Here is a 22,000-nt window from a genome sequence, read left to right as displayed (position 1 = left end):
ACAGTAGCGCTAAGCCTGTTGTTTCATAAAAGCCCTTAGCTTTGCTTTTTGTTGCCAGAGCACCATCTTTAATATGCTGTTGCACTCAAACACGGCACACCTCCTCCTCCGAAGCAACTGACACAACCATCTTGTACGTTCAAACGAACGCTCGCTACATGGACACAAAACTGGTTGAATGTAAATGAATCTCACTCAGGCGACGGTAGGCCGTCCTACGGACACATGCCGTCATCTGATCGTTCTCTGCATCTTCTCCCACTGCGACTGCCAAGAGAACAAGAAGTCCAGCGTGGAACGGCTTTGAATCGTCATTGAAGAGGGGGGCGTACTGTCGCCGTGGCTTTCCCGCTCATCGGAGCTCGCCGTCATTTGGCTTGTAGCTCGCACGGTTTGTGTCATGACACGTGGAGTAAAGATCAGCTGGTTTTACAAAGGAGGTCTTCTAGTATCTTATTTATTTTTGCTCTCATTGTCCTCAGATGAGGCTGATAGAGAGCAGCGAGAAAGGCGCCAGAAAATGGCCCAGATGATTTCTAGTGGTATTGAATGTGCTGTCACTCCAAAGCTGACGGGAAGCTCGACGGCTCACTGGAACTCTTGGCAGATATGCCACGCGGAGTTCGAGATAATAGCGGGATGAAGAGGCTGTGATTTGATTCGATGCTGCCTAATTATTCGTCCACTCTTTGCAGTGTTCTTGCATCTGACTTAGAAGATTGTGGATGAGATTGTGGGTATTGGCTTGGCATATGATGGTGATGATAATAACCTTTACTTATAGCACACAAATTCAATTTCACAATCCTAACTTCCACTTCCCTTTAATTAGTGCATTCAGTTCCTTTCCTTCAAAACAGCCCCGTCTGCTCTATATGAAAAGCAAATCTGCTTATTTTCCCTAATACTGCTTATTACTGGGAATTAGAAAATTTGGACCATGTCTGTGCATTTTACAGCCACTTGTCATTCAAATGTTTTTGTGCACCAGCAGAACAAATCTGTTTTTTGAGATTGTTGCTTATGTTTAAGGGTGCACTCTGCTTTATTTGAATATATATATATCTATTAGGGGTGCAACGATATTCGTATCGATATTGAACCGTTCGATACAGTGCTTTCGGTTCGGTACGCATATGTATCGAACAATACAACATTTGTAATTTATTTTATCAACTTTCCTTCTGACGATGCTGTTTGTGTTGAGCGCTCAGTGAATCTGCGTTCGACTACTCCGCCTAGGCTGCACTGTCGAGCGCAGATCCACTGAGCGCTCAACACAGACAGCATAGTCAGGAGGAAGAGCGCAGGGCAAGCTAGCGAGACAGAAGTTAAGCTCTCCTTGCAAGATGGACCTCCCCCACCCTCATTCAGATCTGGCGTTTGGAATTATTTTGGTTTTCATGTGACGTATGACCCTGAAGGTAAGCGAGTCATGGACTAAAGTAAAACAGTATGTTGGATGTGCCATGCAATGCTTAATTACATTGGTGTGAACTAGTGTGTTAGCGCAGTTAGCTCGTTAACGTGTTGGCCGTCTAGCCCCATGCACGGGGCGATCGGCGGTAGCTCGTTAACGGAGATTTGCCGTGTTGTGGCGTTAAGGTCATTTCAACGAGATTAACCTGAAAGCACTAGTGGGAACACAACGAATATGACTGCACATTTACGCCGACATCATCCTAGTGCAAAGACAAAAACAACAAGCATGCTACTAACTTTAGCCGAGTCATTTAGACAGCTGTTAGCACGTGATTCTCCTTATGCTGCTGAGAATATAGCCCAGAAGAAGCAGATAGTATAGCTTTTATTTTGGAAAGAGACATTTCTCTGTAATAAACTCTCTTTTCCAAAGATGAGTGATTCCTCAATCAGATACAGGGCTTGCAATATCGCTAGCCCGACGTCCCGGAGCTAGCGATCTTTCCAGTCGGGCTACCAAAATCTATCTCTTCCCTGCCCGTCGGGCTATTGTAGGAAAAATATATGTCAATGCTTTTGCATTCTTTCAGAAATGTAGCTGGGTAATTATGTCATTGGCATCGGTGAGCCACTGTCAATATGTGACATATTGAAATCGCGTTTGAATTTGCGCTTGTTTTTTTGCTTTCACTTTGCAATGACAGCACTGATCTGTGAGTGATGATAATTTGTGCACCAATTCCTCTGACATCGTCTTATTAATCGTTAGCTTACTACGCAAACATGACAAGTGAAATCTCCCGCAGCAAGCTTAAACATGTGAGAGGTTGATCGCGCAGAGAATCGCTGAGCTTATGTGAGTCCGTGTGTAAAAGTAGCAGTATATATATTTTAGTTCTGCTGAGCCAAATAAGACAGGTCAGGGTGAAGAAGTGACAGCCAAAGAAAAGCTTACCACAAAACGGAGAAGTTATGACAAATGAGACTATAAGGCAAAAAGAAAGTGCAGCTTTATGGTTTCATGGACAAAAGAATTTCTGTGGCTGCGATATGATGAGCTAAATAACCAGGGCTGCACATAAGTGGTCCGCAGGTGCGCATTCGCTGTCAAAATAAAAAACGCGCACAAGGGTTAGGGTTAAATTTAAAAACTGTACTTTTGAGTTAAAATATATATTTATAATTTTAATAAATGACAAATTAAAAAGGCATGAACATTTTTTTTGTATCGAAAAAATATCGAACCGTGACACCAAAGTATCGAACCGAACCGAACCGTGAATTTTGTGTGTCGTTGCACCCCTAATATCTATATATGTATATATGCTTGACTTTGATCACCCTCATGGTTACAGGTGGGCTGGAGCCTATTCCAGCTGCATGGAGACAGCAGGAGATGGGGTACAGCCTGTGACAGGACTAGAAGATAGAGACAAAGAGACAGACAACCATTCAGATATACGGGGAATTTAGAATAACTTGTTCTCATTAACTGCATCTCTTTGGATTCTGAAAGGAAACCTGAATACTTAAGGTGGTAAAACCACACAAACGCAGTCCAGCCAGATGGTGGATTTAAACCCAGACCATTCCCTGCTGTAAGGCAACAGCGCTAACCTCTGAAAATGTTCCCTTTTTAAGTCATTTTAATTGTTACTGTATTGAAAGCACATGTCAGAAGCAAGATTCAGGAAAAATCAGAACAGGTATTATAATAAAAACATCTAGGGCAGGGATAGCTCAGTAGGTAAAGTGGTCGCCCCATGATCGGAAGGTCGGCGGTTCGAATCCACTTAACGGCTACCCTGAGGTACCCCTGAGCAAGGTACCGTCCCTACACACTGCTCCCCGGGCGCCTGCTTAGTGGGCTGCCCACTGCTTCACTGAGTGAATGGGTCAAATGCAGAGAAAAACAAGTAATTTCCCCATGGGGATCAATAAAGTATCCATTATTATTATTATTATTATTACCTCAACATGCCTTATACACTGAGTTTCGAGCAACAAGGGCCGAGTTGGCAGCTGCTTTTTTGCATGAAGCTGAAGCCTAAATCAGATGCCTCTGCAAACTCCTGAAAAATAGTCCTGTGTAATATGGCAGCTTCATGCCTTATTTCCCTCTTCAAATGACATACATTCAGGTGTATATATTTCCATAATATATAAGAATGTTTGCATGTTAGCCACCGGGTTGGTTTCAGTTTGAAAGCAGGATGCAGACAGGTCTGTGTTTGTGCCTGCAGGAGAGTCGGAGCACTTTCGTTTTCATGCTTGCGTGCAGAAACCTGCCTGTGGACACGTACAATACTGGCTACCAGGCACCAAAATAATTTGAAGTGTATTTTTCTCATGTCATCGTGTTAGCATAGGTTTAGGAAATATTAAAAATACTGCAACGGTATTCATTGTGTACTGCCCACCCACTGCAATACAGATCAATCCCACTGGTTGCCTGTCTGCACCTCTGCATACAGCATGAAGAGAAAATAATGCATACCTGCCAGCCACTTCATTAGTAACATGTTGCTAGTGCTTGGTTGGCGTAACAAGTAAAAAAAAGTCTTTTTGTTTGAGTAAAAAGACAAAAATTTGATTGAGTTGTCACGAAAAAAAGTTTCTGAGCTCTGTGGGTAAAAGCGTATACTGCTTATCCACCTCATGGTGTAATCATCAGTCAACCTGACAGGTTAGCATATAGCATCAATATAGCAGCTGAAAACATCAAGTTGCTGCCATGTAATTAGCTCATATGCGCATTAACAAGCATCTGAACACACACACACACAAGGCTTCTGATTGTTGAGTAGCCAACTCAAAGTCACTGCCTTGACCGATGCTCAGGAGGTAAAGCAACTCATCTACTCATCAGAAGGTTGACGATTTGCTCTAGTCTGTATACTAAAGTACCCATAGGCAAGAAACCGAAGCCCAAATCGCTCCTTGTGCAAAAAAAAAATGCTTGTTAATAAGGCATGATGTATTAATCGCTTTGGGTGCTCATGTATAGTAAGAAGGCACTAAATAAGAAGCAGTCCATTTACCTTTTTAACCTCGTTTGGATCCATTCATAAATTCAAAAAAGTTTTATTAAAATAGTGCCAAATTGCAACAGCAGAGGTCTCAAAACATAAGTTAAAGATCCTACAATAACACAGAGAAAGCCCAAAAATCAGGCAGCCACCTGTGAGCAAACGCTTGGCAACAGTGGGAAGGAAAACCTCCCCTTTAACCAGAAGAAACCTCTGACTGAACCAGGCCCATCTGCTGCGACTGGTTGGGGGTGAGGCGAGGAAGACCGGACAAGAGACAGACTTGTTAGGGCAGCGGTCTCCAACCTTTTTGCGCCACGGACCGGTTTATGCCCGACAATATTTTCATGGACCGGCCTTTAAGGTGTCTCAGATAAATACAACAAAATAAAACCAGTACCAGTACCGAAAAAAAGAAAATTTATTCATAACACACGTGAGAAGACCCAGGAAAACCGAGTAAACGATAAAAACGATAACAAAATAACGCTGAAAAACGATAAAAAACCTGAAAACTATACATTTCACACCTGAACCTCAACTCTCGCGGCCCGGTACCAAACGACTCACGGACCTGAGTTAGGGAACATAAGTGTATAGAAGTCAGCAGAACAGGTGAAACAGTATTAGGACATTTTCATGGTTCTTTACCTGCTTTTTTTAATGTCTTGAGTGTTTCTGGCTCATGTATGAAGGGTTAAACAAACAGTAACTAATAAAATAAATAACTGGTGGAAAGCTTGTGTCTCCTTCTGTAAACTAAAGGTTTCTCTTTCACAGCGCTGTATGTTGTGATATTTGTGTGATAGTGATTAACTTTTGGTGAGCATTATTTCTGAACCCTCACCGAATAAATATTTCTGTGTGGGGAAAAGAGGCGCATCATTTCCTTACTGTAACTGTCGCGTAAAGCAATTTCCATCCTCCATAAAGCTGTCATCGCTCAGCACGGTGCGCACGGGAGTGGGGATTGCGGCAGCAGTTACATCCCTGCCGTCACAAAGTGGCTGCTTGATGTGCCCACCGCACCGCGTGTGCGCCCGTGGCTCTGAAATTGCTTTAAATAAGTCGCACTGTGCGCATCATTGACTTCGCCATTCACCCCGCGCCACTGATCCAAAAAATAGAGCCCCCGAAACTGTCGCGACGAGACGCATTTCCCGCCTCTCCTTCTCACCTCGCCCTCTTCCTTTCTCTCCTTCTCCTTTTTCTTTCCATCAGGGTCTGGTGGGAGAAAAGTACGGCAGCATCCGAGTGCCGGGGGAGGTGGAATCGGCGGAGTTTGAGATGATCTTGGATGCAGCGGTGGAGGCGGGGCTGGACACACACATCCTGGAAGAGTGGTACTGCAGGGATGAAAACTCGGTGCCACCCGCATACTACCTCAAACCCAAAGCCCAAATGCTCAAGAACTACCAGAACTCTGTGAGTCCAGAGCTTCAATCGCACTCAGTCACACTAACAGGAGGCTCCCGCTGTTCGTGTCCTTGATTTTTGTGTGGAATGAATTAAATTCAGCGTGCAGGAAAAAGAAGAGCAGCTGTTCTTTGAGGTCGATGAGTGAACTTTGTCTTTTTAAATGTTTCACATCCTTGCAAATCAGCCTGAAAAGCCACTTAAAGAATCTGTTAGCAACATTTATTTTAAATAAAACGTCCAAGGTCTGCCTTTAACTTTCAAGAAGTAGTACGCCTCAGTTTTCTTAAGTACACCATCTTGATGTTCTCTTGAGCTTCGCTGAAGTAAAAAAAAAAAGTGCTGTGAAAGACTTTGATGATAAAAATAATCACAGAGAAAATTCAAGATTTAAGCATTAAAGAGAACCAGTCGTTTTGCCTTTCCTTACTCGATGTCATACATAAACACACCGGCCATTTTTTTTAGGTACACTTCGTCGCACATTTTTTAACACAGATATTTGTAGGGTCAAAAACTTCAACCTGAGCATCAGAATGAGGAAGAAAGATCATTTTAGGTACTTTGAACATGGCGATGGAAAAATCTGAAAGTCTGAGCAACGTTTAAACAGCACAGCCTACAGCCAGGTATTGTTTCTGACCATGTCTGTCTGTGAAGGTTCTCAGTCATCCAGGTCATCGTAGTCAAAGGAACTTGCAAAGAAAAGCGTCTGGACTTCTTTAAGTTGCTTGAAGACGTTTCACCTCTCATCCGAGAAGCTTCTTCAGTTCTAAGGTCAAATGGTGGAGAGTCCCAGATATAAACCTTTGAGTTCCCTCCCCAGACGCCTTAACGCCCACTCACATCCTGAGCCATCTGATCTCAGGAATTCGCATGATAAGGTGGGGCCAGGTTTCACAATGAGCTCACCCGAAACCCTGGCTGATTGGGACCCACACCCAGTTTCACACCTTGGCCCAGGCGATTAGAGGATCATCAGGGGGTCCTTTTGTCCCTCTGTGGGGGGTTACTCCCACTAGGTTTAAATCGGGGACTCCCCACCATTTGACCTTAGAACTGAAGAAGCTTCTCGGATGAGAGGTGAAACGTCTTCAAGCAACTTAAAGAAGTCCAGACGCTTTTCTTTGCAAGCTCCTTTGACTTCTGACCATGTCCAACCCTTTATGACCAAAGTGAACCCATCTTCTGATAACACCATGTCACAAAGCTCAGAATGTCTCACACTGGTTGTTTGAGCATGACAATGAGTTCACTGTACTCAGATGATCTCCACAGTGATCAGATCTCAGTCCAGTAGAGCATCTTTGGGATGTTGTGGAATGGGAGCTGCGTGATCCTGTCATGTCAGTATGGACAGAAATCTCTGAGGAATGTTTCCAGGACCTCGTTGAATCTGTGCCATGAAGAATTAAAGCAGTTCTGAAGGCAAAACAGGGTCTAATCATCTACTAGTGAGGCATATATAATAAGTCCAAGTAATCTCTTCAGAACATCCATGCTTCTTTGTAGACAGTTTTTGAGTGACTCTCAGTTAGAGGAATAGCTCTAATATGTTCATCTTTATGAGCAAAGAAGCCCCACCCCCTTTTCTTCAAACCTTCTGTTTGCATGTGGCAACCAATCAGAATAAAATGAACCTAAAGGGAGAGGAGCTAAAGTCAGCTTTATGATGAGCTTGTTTCATATGAAACACTTGAATGTTTCCTGTGTCGCCGCACACGTCTTCTTGCACAGAAGCGAGTGACAGCACTCGCTCCGTACATGGTAAGAGTCCATGCTGTGCAGTCAGACTGTCCTCTCTCTGCCCCCTCTTCTGCTTAGATGGAGTCAAGCAGCGTAGTCAAGACCAAGAACGACAAGGCCTGGAGGAACGTGTCAGAGGAGATCAAGAGGATCTTCCGAACGGCGGTGCTGCAGCTGCAAGAGAAAGGGACCATGAAGAGCGCTCAGGCCAAGAAATTCCTTTGCTCTGGTAAATTTCACGTCTGCTTTTTCTTTTCATGTCATATTTTTCTCGATACCTTCTTTTCAAATAGGAACACGTCTTTGTCTGCTGGACTGCTGCTCACTTTTATGTTTCTGGCTTTTCATTTGGTTTTTGAAAATTATTGGAATTTTAGATTTTAAAAAATTGATTTGTTTCTTCTGTGATACCTCGCTGGATGTTTTCAAGTTTTAAAAAGTCGGCTTGGGGTTGTTACAATGATGTTACAATAAAAGCCAGCTAATTTCTCCTTACAATTGTTCAATAATGAAAAAAGTTTGTTGGTCGCAGCCTCGATTGCTACAGTAAATAAAACACGGTGAGTTTATTCCTAATAAATAAATTAAAAAGTTGTTTTATGCGCACAACATAAAATACCCAATTAAAGAACACTTATATGCCAAGGTTGCAACTGGCTGGAATAAAAACAACATTAACCTTTGTGGGGAACAAAAAATCACACGGCAAAGGCCGTATATTTAATAAGTGAGCCTGTCACCTTGTAACTAAATTGATAACAAGAGATGAGATGCAATCAGGATCTATCAGAGTCACCTCAGCGGACGACAGTGATTGATCGATCACATATTCGCCTCTCTTCCGAGTTATTTATCCAAGCAGCGTGTCGCAGTGTCAGACAACCCTTCTTTTTTTAATCAGAAAGAAGCTGATGGTTGCCTTTCACAACTTTTTATTATTATTTATTATTATTATTATTGTTGCGAGTCTGTTTTCTGTGTTGTCTGTGCCCCATAGCAGCAGGGGTGTGTCTAAATGGAGATGTATGTGGTGGCACTTGCCCTGGTTGTAAGTAGATGGCAACAGATTTTTGCATTTCATTCATCACAAGCAGATTTCACACAGTTGATAACGCGACTGCGTTCAATCACAAACCGACTGAATACTAGAGACTGGCTTCTGATTGTTTCTTATTTATTGCCACTTTGATGCATCAAAGTTGCTTCGAAGACAGCAACTGACTGCAATTGGTGCAGACCTGGTCCCCGTCTCAGAAGCAGTTATTTCAAAGGCAAGGATTGCGAGTTAAGTGCACAAAGTTGCAGCTGCAGTCTCCAACCATGGTGTTTTTCTAGTGTGACTGCAGAACAATGTGTCATTGCAAGTATACAATGAGAGTAATAGAATATGAATCTAAATGAACTCTCAGGGCAGCCATATTTCCGATGCATGTTTAAAATGAATAAAATAAGAAATTAAAATCATTACAACTTGCTGAAGTTGCATCTAATTTTCTGACTCTCTCTGCATTAAAAGTCACCTCTATAAAAGGCGGTCCATCTGCTTTTCTTTTCTGATGCTGTCACAGTGCAAGCAACACACTACTAATGACACTTTAATGACAGTCTTATCAACCAGGCACAGTTTAGTCGTTTAAATTGTGGAAATCGGGAATAATATGAGCTAATTAAGGAGTGTCGCTTAGAGTTTTATCATTTTAGATAACAAGGACGCTTCTAGTTTTTATGCACATTAATTGAAGAGTCTGTGGAGGAAGTTGTGCCGTCTCCCAGAACTCCCAGCATTCCTTTCACTCTTTGTCTCTTCCCCTCCGTCATTAGCAGACTGCCCTGTGAGCTCAGCTGAAAGCAGAGTTTCAGTCAGTGGGCTCTTTGTGGGCGAGCCTGTGATACAGTTCAGTAAAGCTGCATTGTAAGACTTTTACAAACCTTCTTGTGAATAAGATTCAAGAGAAATATAATGGGAGGCTAAAAGCTCCTTAAACCTGTTCCGTTCTGCTCGTGTCATGTCATGAATTTTTACCTTTGCAGGTTGCTCGTGGGTTTTGTGTGCTACTCGAATATGATCAATTAAAAAATGTCTTTTTTCTTCTTTCAGCCTTGGAGGATGAATTAGACTTTGCCCTTGGGAAACAAACGCCTGCCTTTCTCAGGAAATGTGTCTGCTACATTCGCAAGATCTCCAACTTTGACCGCTTCGCCAAACTCCCTGAGATGGCTCGCTACATGGACATCGTGGTCAGCAGCGATCGGGTCATGCGCAACCAGGAGGCCTACGAACGCCTCCTGAAGGTGCGGGATGAGTTCATCCCCACGGTCGTGGCCGCCTCCAATCTCCGCGTCTATTCTTCTGTCACCCACTGCGACATGAAGTTAGGCTACTCCCAAGAAGTGGAAAGCCACTATGTAGAAGGTCTGTGCAAGCAGTTCTACGAGGACATGGTGGACGTCATCCAGGCCACGGTCCAGCAGAACTTTGACACGGAGTCTGACCCGCTGTACGACGAGATCCTGCAGCACCTGTCCCTGTGTAAGTCCTACGCGGCCCTCTACGAGTACAAGACCGAGTCTCTGGATTACGTGCAGGAGTATCTGATGCCATCTAAGGGGAGCAGGACAAGCCCTCTAGTGGTGTACGGGGGACCCTGCACCGGAAAGACGCTGCTGCTGTCCGAGGTGGCAAAACAGGTGAGGCATGCAGGCGGTAACTTCGTCTTTTTGTGCCACCCACGTCTCAGTTTTCCTCTCATTTTGGCTCTCGCTGTGCGTTCGCGCTCGTCTGTCTGATCCAAGCACGTGTCCATCTTTGTACAACAGAGCATGAGGGAGCGTGAGACTGTTCATCTCTTCTCATCAAACGCTTGCTTGACCATCTGTGTGTCTGCCAAGAGGCAGTCCATCACCATGCACATGCTTCTAATTTCCCACGAAGCCATGCAACTGCGTGTGTACACGTTTGCCTACATCTGTGTGGAACTTCTGGAAAGTTTGCTTATTGAAACAGTTGCAATGGGTACATTTATTGTTCAGTGGAAGCCAATGTGTGTGTGTGGACTTCTCTTTGTGCACACGCACCTCACTCTCTGTTCACTCTCCGGCTTTTGTGTGCCATCTGGCCGCCCGGCTACATTAAGATCACACTGTAGCCAAGATCACACAGCAGACACCCACACATCCACCCCTCCTGTCCAACCTTTGTAATAAATCTCACATTTATTTTAAGCACCATTCAAGTATTTGCCCAAAAGCGGAGCTATAGAGGTGGTATAAAAATGTTACAAGGTGCAACAAAATGATGATGAAAGCCTAAAGTTCAGCGGTAAAGATTTCCGGGAGACGACAGGAAAAGTTTTAAACTTCAAAGTAAAAGGATGAGTGGGAGGGTGTAAGAAGACGCTGCAGTTTAAACAGCAACATTAAAACGATCTATGGTATGGACTGCTTATCTGTTTTCTACGATCTGGTGACTGTGGACGCCGTCCGAGTACAGTGAACTCGTTGTCGTGTTCAGGACACCAGTTTGAGATGATTGTGTTGCCATCAGAAGATGGTTCACTGTGGTCATACACAATCACACCACAGCAAGCCTGAACTGCTTTCACGTTGTTTACACCAAATTCTGACCCAACATCTGAAAGCTGCGGCAGAAATCGAGACTCATGAGATCAGGCAACATTTTTACAATCTTCTATTTTGTTTTGGTGAATCTTTTTTCAAACGTTATCCTCAGTTTCCTGTTCTTAGCTGATAGGAGAGGCACTCAGTGTGGTTTTCTGCTGCCACAGCTCATCTGCTTCAGGGATTCGCAGGTGTTTTTCTGCATATCTTAGCTGCAACAAGTGGTTATTTGACTTATTGTTGCCTTCCTATCAGCTTAAAGCAGTCTGATCTTTCCCTGATGATCTTTGATGTCAACAAGGCGTTTTCGCACAGAGATCTTTCTCTCTAAACTCTAGAGACGGTTAGTGGAAAAATCCCAGCAGATCGGCAGTTTATGGAATACTCACACCAGCATCTCTGGTACCAACAACAATGCTCAGTTTGAACTTCAGCATTAACCCGTGTATTAGTCTCCAGTCACTTTCAGCAAATTAGTAAGAAAATAAATGTATTTGAACTGTTCGGCGGGCCTGGGGTTGATGAGAAAGGGACGCTGTTAGATTCAAGGAGCTTAATAAGGTGTAGAAGCTTGCAGCCACTCGAGGCCGGTGTGCACGACTCACACTGGGCCTGTTGGGTTTGTTTCATTTGAATCCAAGCTTAGGCAAAGCTGGGTCTGCTGGAAAATATAGATCTGTGTTCCTCCACACTGTGGTGTGTTTGTGGAGAGAAGAGCATTTTTATTACGAAACAATTTAACGGAAATGTAAACGCTACAAATGATTATTTAATAACCGTCAGCTATGTCCTCTAAATAGCATATTTTATTACCCTGCTTCTCTGTGAAGCATCTGTGATGGAGAAGACCCGGACAGCCAGCACACAATCTTCATTTCCATCTGAAGATGAGGTGCACTGCATATCTATTTAACTATGTCTTTGATGTGTAATGTAGTATTTAGCCAGTCCCAGTCAAAATGTCCTACACTGGTGTTAGAGTTTGGACTGTTTTATTCTAGTAATACTGATTTTCTTTGCACACTTTAAGGAAGTAGCTGAAAAGAATGAAAGGACAAAGACTGGATTTTTTATTTGGAGCTTAAATACCTCAGTTCTCAGAGTAGCTTTAGGCCTCGGTCGTGTTTTATGATGATAACAGATGTGCGAGGAAATAAAACAGATTTTCATATCATCACCCAAACCACACAGAAATGCAGAATTAAGATAAATATATCGGATGATAAATTAAACTAGCCGTTAAGGAGACTTTAATAGCGTAATACACAGCAATAGGTAATGGGTTCCTAAGAGTGGAATGGCTGCTTTGGCACAGTTAGAGATTACTGGCTATGCAGAAATTAGTCTTTAGAGGCTGCTGAGTTTGCGGCTCGTGATAATCGTCGGCATTTAGTGTACTTAAGGATTGGGTTAATTAAAGTTATGCACATTTATAATCAAGTCACTTTCAAAACAAATGTGCGTTTTATAGTTCTGTGGTGTTTCTGTTGCGGTTATGTTGCATTTTATGTATGTGCTATATTAGTTGGTTGTAATTAAGATGGATGTAGCTACGCTCAGTGGTTTCAGAAGTCCTGTTTTGAAGCCTCGAGATCAACATTTTCCCCGCTGTCTGATTGGTATTTTAAAAGCCAGGCGTGGATATGACAGTGTAACAGCGTGCTCATTGGCTAATCACTTATCAATCACCTTGTTAGCCAATGAGCATATCCTGGATAATCAAAGATTGGATTAGCCGCTTTCCCATAGACTTCTTTACAGTCTTTCTTCTTCAGCTCTCGCCCCCTGGTGACCATTAAGAAGAATGCAGGCTTAAGGCACCTCGTCATCAGTGTCACGTTTCAAACCTGTAACAGCCGATTTAGACTCATTCCAGTTGGACATGGAACTGGAAACCCCTTTTAACCCTACGCCGTAACCTTCCACGTAACCTGACATGCACTTCCCGGGACATGTAACTACACGCAGGGTCAGTGCACGCCAGGACGACTGAGCAGTGTCGAAGGTTATGGGTTAAAAGAGGTTTCTGGTTACATTAAGTTATGACATAGATTCATTTTCTCTCCTGGATACTCCCTCTTTTTCTTTTTTTGATAGTTTCAGAAATGCTCCCTTCAGGAATTTGCTGACACGTTTTCATTTGGGACAGGGTTGTTATTCTCTTACTGAAACGTAACATGTGAAACAAACACCAACGAAGACTATAACAATGACGTCGCCCTTTATATAGGTTTGCAGTTGGAAAAATCTACACAGCCAAAACAATAAGAAACGGACTCTTTTTTTTATAAGTTCACAGAACGGATTATTTTGCTATCACGAAAAACGCCTGTTAGCCTTGAGAAACACATTGTCATTGTCTCACCTGGTGCCCAGGTGCTCTATGTGCGTGTGTGTGTGCTGCTGCTCTCTTTTGTTCATCCTGCATCTGTGTGAACATAGCTCCTCACAGCTGCTAACACACTGCTGTGTTGCCTGGCTCACTGACGTTTGTAAATGTGCAGTTCCTAGTGTTAGAAATCCTTTATTTTGTGTGCCATACTGTTTGCTCTGCTGAACAACTTCTGTGTTACTGTTAACTGTCGTCTTTCATTGATGTAAGTCAGTCATGTGATTACAGCTGTGAGTGAGAAGCGTGCACAGTTAATACCATTTGCAGCAGAATGTCACCTCCCCTTGATCCTGGTTCTGCTGGAAGTTTCTTCCTGTTAAAAGGGAGTTTTTTCTTCTCCCTGTCAACAAGTGCTTGCTCGTAGGGAGTTATGTGATTATTTATAATTTCTCTGTATTATTGTAGGCTCTTTACATTACCATATAAACACCCAGCACCAGCCTGGTGTTCCAGGTTTGCAGAAGCAAAGCTTTTAAACATTTTCTACAGTGTTATGAGTTTGCTGTTTTATTGCATTTCAAGTCCTTCAAATTCATTTTTTTTTTTTTTTACTTCTATGTTGGTAATAAAAGCCTGGACACCTTGAACGCAGCGTTGCTAAAATAAACCGATTGTGCACAAAGACAGCCTGTTGTGAGGATGTCTATCATTATAATGTGCTGAAGTACAGTTAGCGTCATGCAGTAACTTTAAAAAATATTTATCTTTGAGCACAGGAAACTGAGACTTTGTATTTGACAGTATACTATTCAAACAGAAGGTCTTAGAAACAAAAGCCGTGCTCTAATGTAAACCTGCCTGAGAATAAAGGCTGTTATCTTCTGCCTGCTGAGTTAAATAAAGGTGCCAGACACTGTTTGAGGAAAAATGTTAAATGATTTTTCTACACATATGTTTGGTCTTTGATATTTACAGTTTTATAAATTCAGCGTCTGCTCACATTCCTTACCCGCAGAATGAGGAATGGAGATGCAAACACATGTAAAACATAACATTTTAAATACGCAGTAGACCGAATCTGTCTGTGTGTGTCTGTCTTTTTCTCTCCCTCTCTCTCAAACTCACTGAAAGTCAAATGTGGAGTGTCTTCGTGTTGCCCTGAATATGTCAGTTAACATTTTTAATGTCAAATGAAATCTCTTCTGGGCCATTTAATGAATTCATGACTGAAATTATAAGATCACTATAGCTTCAAAACTAGAGTAGTTCTCATTTACAGAATATTTTAACGGAGTGTTACACATTACACATGTCCAGTAACTAGAAAATGATTAAAAATGGTTTCCATGTTGGATTTATCCATAGTAATAATCTCTCAATGCTGTTTTTCAGGCCTACACGTGGCTGCAGAAAGAGATGGGCCCTGAAAGCGACCCAGTGGTCATTGTTCGTTATATCGGCTCCAGCCAGCTCTCCACAGACCTACGAACCCTCCTCCAGAGCATCTGTGAACAGATTGCATTAAACTACCGCTGCCTGATTCACTTTTTGCCTAACAAGATTCAGGAGATGAAGGAACTCCTGATCAACCTCTTAGGGGAACCGTCATTCCACAGGCCCTTGGTCATTGTCCTAGATGCCCTGGAGCAGCTCTCTGAAGCTGATGAAGCTCGCAAGCTGTGGTGGCTCCCCATACACCTCCCTCGGACGGTCCGCATTGTGGTGTCAACATTGCCCAATAAACACGGCATCCTGCAGAAGCTTCGCCACCTCATCCATGATGAGGGGTATTACGTTGAATTAATCCAGAGAGACCGCAAAGTCTGCAGTCAGACATTAAAGCAGCAACTGCTGGGGGTGAAGAGAAAGGTCACCTCAGGCCAGCAGATCTATGTCAATGAGGCACTTGCCAAGTGTACTTTGCCAATGTTTGTTAACCTCATCTACAGGGAAGTAGTTCACTGGAGGTCACATAAAGATGTGGACGATAAGTCGCTCTGTTCGACGGTGCACGAAAGCATAGAGCAGTTGTTCTACTCTGTGGAAAACAAATTAGGCCAACGATTTGTCTTCAGAGCACTAGGGTATATCACCATGGCCAAGGCTGGGCTAACTGAAGTTGAGCTGGAAGATATCCTGTCCCTTGATAACATAGTTCTTGGTGATGTCATTGTGGCAACTTACCTCAAAAACCCATTGAGAATCGCCTATGACTTGATTGCGAAGCTCAGAGAGGAGCTTGAGGGGTATCTGGTGGAACGTCAGGTACGGAACGTCACTTTGATGGTCTGGGCCAACAGGCACCTGCACCTTATTGCCCAGAAGCTGTACCTTAGCAATGAGGAGGACGTGCATCAGATGCATAGCCTCTTAGCTGAGTATTTTCTAGGGGCATGGTCAGGGGGCAGAAAGAAGATCTTTACCTATGATAACAACCATTTCACTTCCTTGAACATTTCTCATCACAAAAACCCTCACCATCAGCAGTCCCATGAAAAGACATCTTCTGATAAGTACTCCTATGACAGACAGACTCCTGAACAACCTTGGGTGTTCCAGTGCAACCTTTTGGAGCCTGACATTTTCTTTGTCAACCACAGAAAAATGACAGAGCTGGTGTACCACCTTACCAGGAGTGGGCGTACAGATGACCTCATGTTTGGTGTCATAATGAACTTCAGCTGGCTCTACACAATGATCAAGATTGGCCAGTTTGAAAAGGCTCTAACAGACATTGACCTAGCTTACAGTTACACCCAAGAGAAAGAGCTGAAGTTTTTAGCCACAACTCTCCGTAGCATCAAAGTAAAAGTGCTGAAGAATCCGGCGTCGCTGTCTGCAGAGCTGCAGCAAAGACTTCTGCCAGTTGTCACCTCCCTGCCTAAACTCAGACACCTCCTTCTGGAGTGTGACAAAGATGGCCCAAAGTACTGCTCTATTGTGCCTCTCCACTCCTCTATGGATGTTACTTACAGTCCAGAGAGGCTTCCTCTTTGCTCCAGCTACATGCAGATTGTGGAGATCCTGCCCACTCTAGCCCCAAACATAGTCCTCGTAGCACTGGAAGATGGATCTGTCAGCACCTGGGATGTAGAGAGCAGGCAACTTCTACGGCAGATCGACACAGCCAGATCTGTTGTGCTGGGAATCAGGTTAACCTCTGATGAGAAGTATCTGGTTGTGGCCACAACTAAAAACACACTGCTCATCTATGATAATCACAAGTCCTGCCTTTTATCTGAGGTTGAAATCAAGGGCTCCAAGCATGCTGGCATCACTGGTGGCGTTGCTTTCATTAACGGTTTTACTTTATCTACCCATCATGCTTTGGCATGGCTTGAGGCTAGTAAAGATGTGAACGTCATTGACCTCCTCTATGGTTGGCCTTTGTACCAGTTCCACTGCTGGTATGAGGTGACTTGTGTCCAGTGCTCGCCAGATGGAATGTATGCCTTCTGTGGCCAGTACCTCAACACGGTCTCCATCTTTCATCTTGGAAATGGTGACAAGTTGGCCACTGTGACGTCTGAGTTTTCTGGAGGGTTTGTCAAGTCCATTCTTGTACTCGACACTCTCAGCCAAATGGTGATGATTGACAATGAAGGCAGTTTGTCCGTGTGGAACACCAAAGAGGTCACTAACCCGAAGCTGATGGAGGATTATGATTGTAGAGGGGATGAGACCGAAGTAGTGGGCATTGAGTTAGCAGAAGACCAACGTTCCATTCTCATTTGCAAGGCTCGAAGTATAGAGGTGCTGGACACAAAAGTATGGAAGATGGTAGAAAAGTTTAAAGCCAAACGTAGTGAACGCTTTGTTGCCGCTGTACTCTCCAAGAATGGCCAAAGCATTGTGGCCTCCATGGAAAATACCTCCTCTATCTTTGTCTGGAGGAGAGACAGTGGACAGTGCATGGCTAGCCTGATTGAGATCTCAGGGGCTATCGTGAAACTCATCAAATCAATCCACCACAACTTGCTCCTTTCGGTTGCCAGCAGTGGAGTTCTGTCTGTTTGGGACATTGATATCATCACCGCCATGTCCAACATTGACAAAACAGGGAAGAAGATCCAGACCTTGCAGCTGTCTGGCAGAGAGGACTATGTGTTTACCATGGACGGCTCAGAAGCTGTCCACAAGTGGAACTTTAGCACTGGCTTCATTGAGACAGTCTTTAAGCACGAGGGCATAGTAGAGAACTGTGTCCTAACCTCCTCAGGGGATCTCATGGTGACTTCGGATGACAAGTCCAGTCAGTATGTCTGGCAAACCAACACAGGAGAAAACATCTTCCGCATCAATGGACAGAGAATATCACAATTGTTAATTACGCACAATGACCAGTTTGTGGTGTCCCTTTGTGAGCAGAATGCCTCCAGAGTGTGGAGGCTTGCTACGGGGCACAAAGTCTGCAACATCTTAGTTACCCTCCAGAATGCACTGATCACCACAGCGAACACTTTCCTTGTGGGAACGTCAAAAAACAAGCTTCTCGCTGTCAGCCTGTGGTCAGGCAGCGTATCAAAGAAGTTTGTCTGCGATGATGGCATTACCATTGTCAACTTCAAACTCATTCCCGACTGCCCTGACTGTGTAGTCTTCATCACGTCCACCGAGACAGTCTTCATCTGGAGCGTTGCAGATGAGTCCGTTTGCAGGAGAGTCCAGTTGCCAGCCAATTTCCTCAAAAATCTAGAGGACTTCCAAATCTCACCCAACGGAAAATTAGGGATTGTCTCCAAAGGTGACGAGAATATTAACGTCTTGGACCTTCACAGTGGGAAGCTCAGGCTTGTTCATGCCGCCGGTATAATTTGGCGTCAGAAGTTATCAAGAGATGGGCGTTACCTTGTATACATATGTTTCCGGAACTGTGACGAAGACGACGACGCGGGCGTTGTGTCCAACCTGATCGTGATGCGCCTTGCCGATGGCAAGAGCATTGGCACATGCTCGCTTTACAAGACCCCCACCTTCCTGTCTCTCTCCCAGCGAGCACTAAACATCATCATCGGCTTTGAGGACGGCAGCATTGGCACGTACACAGTAGTGGATCGTGTGGATGCTGCCCTCAAGATAAAGATAGCCACCTCCAACAGCCGCCAGATTGTCAACAATGCCTCCCAGAAGGTCCGTCCCAAATGCAGCAATCATTCCTTTAAGACTGTTGCCGACTGCATTTGGAGAGAGTCAACAGAGGTCTTTTCCAGGGACAGCCCCATCAACGTGTCCGACTCTGGAGAAGGTGAGTCGACAACACCTACGAAAAAGACTGAACTGCTGCAGTGACAGGTGGAGAACAGAGGAGTGGGAGGAGCTAAGGTGGGAGGGCGGAGACAGGCGACAAAGCTTAGAATCTCTGGGGTCGCAGTTGATTCTTGTTTACAGCCACGTGATTCAGCTGCAGATGTCAGCCCTATGGGTAGTTAATGGGCCGACCGGTTTTTATCGCTGCACTCAAGTTATGTATGAATTACTTCCAACTTACGACACACTTTGTTTTACGCATTAAGACTGTTAGAAAATACTGTTTTTTCAAAAGAAAACACATGTAAATCGTGTGAAGTATTAGTTTGCCATTATGTGTCCTTTTGCATTTGAAGAACAAAGTTATGATTCAGAAGTCTCGTTCAAACATTTACAAAGCCATTCCAGTGATCTCAGCCACTATCATCCTACCATATCTTTATTTATATTGTGCACATTAAGCCATACTGTTGTTCGTAAAAGAGTATATTCATGTTTGTATTAATATCAGGCTGTACTGTACAAAATGGAAGAACTATGAACATATGTACATGTCTCTTTTTGGCTGCTGCAATTTGTCCTTAAAAAAACTAAACAAAAAAGTTATGTTGTGCTTAATGCAATCAAAGTGAGTGCCTGGAATTTAAAATGTTCTTTATGTGCAGATTACAAGATTTATGAAAATGCAGGGAATTTGTACACACAGTCTACGCACCGTTGCATAATACTTGCATTGACGCCAGATGTGAGCGATCAGTGTACTGGTCAACAACGCGGGAGATGGAAGGCATTGCTCTCTGTAACGATAGTTGTAGAAATTTCTTGGAACAGTTTACGTAAATTGGATGTGAATTTGCCTGCAGTTCCATCAGTTTGTCTGCTGTTCGTTTTTTTAAGGGAAACACCACTATTGAGCATAAAAGTAGCATAGCACCATGCACATTCACGCCTTAACCAGTGTATTTGCTTTAGGCTTAGTGGCGTTTGTTCAAGTGTTTCAGTATTAAAGAAAAGAGTGATTAGCCCAATGTTTCTCTGAAACAGCTCGGCCGTGTGAATATATTTAGAAGTGTAGGCTGTAGGTGGAAGCACTTTATAAGTGGTTTTTGTGAGAAATTATTAGATTTATTCATATGAGACGTATAAATTGTTGAAAGTGATCTAGGTTTGTCTTAAGATTTATCTACAGAAAGACACAAGCTATTCGGGCACTTGCAGGCTACAGCGGGCTCACTTGAAATGCTAGTCTCTTCATATGTGCCTGGTATCATTACAAATGTCGATGCTGTCGTTTTAGCAGCTGACGTCATAGTGGAACAGCTTTGGTAATCAGTGGTATTAAATATGGGTCGGTACTTGACATTGTTTGTCACCCTGTGTAAAAACTTTGGACAAGACACTGAAGATTCTGAATGTGGAGGGAAAATGTATCATGTGGTGGATATTTCAGCACAGATGTAAAGCAGAAGTTACATTTTAAATGTACATTTTTAAGTTGGACTTCCTGCTTTTATTTCAAATTGCGTGCCACGTTGACACCGTTACATTTTTCTTACACATTCACCAACTTTAGTTTTCATGCTGTGTTTTTTTTCACAACTTTTCAGAAGGTGATTTCTAAATTGTTTCTGAGCTCTATTAAAGTCATTCTAGAAGAAAATCTCACCACTCAGCAGCCATCTTGCTAACACCTCCGGGCCCTTAAAACAAGTGCTAACAAGACCAACTCCTTATCTAAGTCAGTGGGGTGAGACCCATTACTTTAATCCTGTCGAGGCCACTTCAGCCAAAATGGGATTTGTATCCTGTCTGCAGTAACTTTTATGTGGTCCAAGGTGCCTCGGACCTTCCAACCCGTCCATATGTTGAAAGCTGGGAGGGGAGCAGCAACACCTTAACAAAGCAGACTGAGCACCAGTGGCATTAGACAGAGTTGGCCAATAGTGGGTTGCAAAGAATCTTGCAGATGCAATTGCACACCCTAACTGAAGGCTACTTTCAGCCGCTCCTTTATTCAAACGGGGTCCCAGCGTGTAGTTCCACATATTTGATTTGGCAGATTTTTATACCGGCAACCGCTGAGGCATTTCTGTCTCCTCCCAGGATCAAACTAGGGGTCTTTCGCTTGTTAAAAAAAGGGTAAAGTACCACACTATGGAGCCACTTATTGAATTTTGCACATAGGATGGACAGAAGAGAATCAGCTGATCCATCAAATTATGCCCATTTTCAGTGATCACCTGCAACAGCAGTTACAAAGTTTAGTGACTTTGCTTTTACTAAGTTTGCACAACTTTATGGCTCAGTCTTGAGTGCCAATTTGAGCAACAGCTCTGGATCATCCTAAGAGAGCACACGCAAGTATTGGACAGCAGCTCTTAATTTTCAGCAGTCTGTCTTTACAAACATTTATGAAAGATTGAGTCTTGAAGAGCTCACTGAATTTGAGCGTGGTGCTGTAGTAGGATTCCACTGTTTCAAAAAATCTGTAAAACTTCCTAGATATTCCACCATCAGTTGTAAGTGTGGGTGGGAATGAGGAGTTTGGGAACCCCAGCAGCACAGGCACGAAGTGGCAGACTACCTAACAATAAAAAGCACGGTTGTTGACTGAGCTCCAAACCTCCTCTGGCATTAACGTCGGCACAAAAACTGTGTGCTGGGAGCTTCGTCGCATGGGTTTGCATGGCTGAGCAGCTCCCGCAGCTGTAGCGTGTTGCTGGCTCAGTACTTTCGTCCACGTAGCGTATTTCCAGCTTCTGCTGCAGCTCTTTGGAGAGGTGGGAAGCACGGCCATCTTTAAACATTCGTGTCTCTCTCTGATCTTTTTGACCCTTGCCCGATAAATCGGACCCTGATAACATTATGACATGTTGAGATCAGCTGACAGTCTGAAGGAATATTGGAACATCTTTGAGCTCGTACCTTGCAGGTGCCATGGGTGGCTTTTCTTTTTTCTCTTTTCAAAGCATGACTGTAATTGAATTTGTCTCAAGCAGTGTTGAGCTGTGGCGAGTCCAAACTTTACCGAGGCATGACAGAAACAAAAAACACACACTTTCACTTTGACATATACTTTTTAAAGGGCTATTCCATCTTATTCTATGTTTACCAGTTTTGAAGAGTTAAGATAAAGGCCCTTGGATAATTTCAAACTAAGTAGCAGCACCAAGCTTTAAAACACTTTATT

General features: G+C 43.5%; 1 protein-coding gene across 2 annotated transcripts in view; it reads left to right on the top strand.

Annotated features, from left to right (window-relative positions):
- nwd2 (NACHT and WD repeat domain containing 2) overlaps positions 1–18,984 on the top strand; it is a 55,533-nt gene extending 36,549 nt beyond the window's left edge. Inside the window, exons 1-5 of one of the 2 annotated variants that reach the window (XM_080905478.1) lie at positions 1,215–1,424; positions 5,673–5,876; positions 7,692–7,842; positions 9,712–10,301; positions 14,956–18,984. In XM_080905478.1, coding sequence (XP_080761604.1) covers positions 1,413–1,424; positions 5,673–5,876; positions 7,692–7,842; positions 9,712–10,301; positions 14,956–18,852 — 4,854 coding nt within the window. In that variant the 5' untranslated portion in view covers positions 1,215–1,412 and the 3' untranslated portion in view covers positions 18,853–18,984. Of the gene's footprint in view, positions 1–1,214; positions 1,425–5,672; positions 5,877–7,691; positions 7,843–9,711; positions 10,302–14,955 lie in introns of those variants that run through there. The other variant, XM_080905477.1, reaches the window with a different exon arrangement.
- Positions 18,985–22,000: the final 3,016 nt, after the last annotated feature.

This window comes from Rhamphochromis sp. 'chilingali', assembly GCF_963969265.1.
Source record: "Rhamphochromis sp. 'chilingali' genome assembly, chromosome: 1".
NCBI classification, from domain to species: domain Eukaryota; kingdom Metazoa; phylum Chordata; class Actinopteri; order Cichliformes; family Cichlidae; genus Rhamphochromis; species Rhamphochromis sp. 'chilingali'.
The sequence above is the reverse complement of the archived record's forward strand: the minus strand, read 5'-3'. Positions and strand labels throughout refer to the sequence as shown.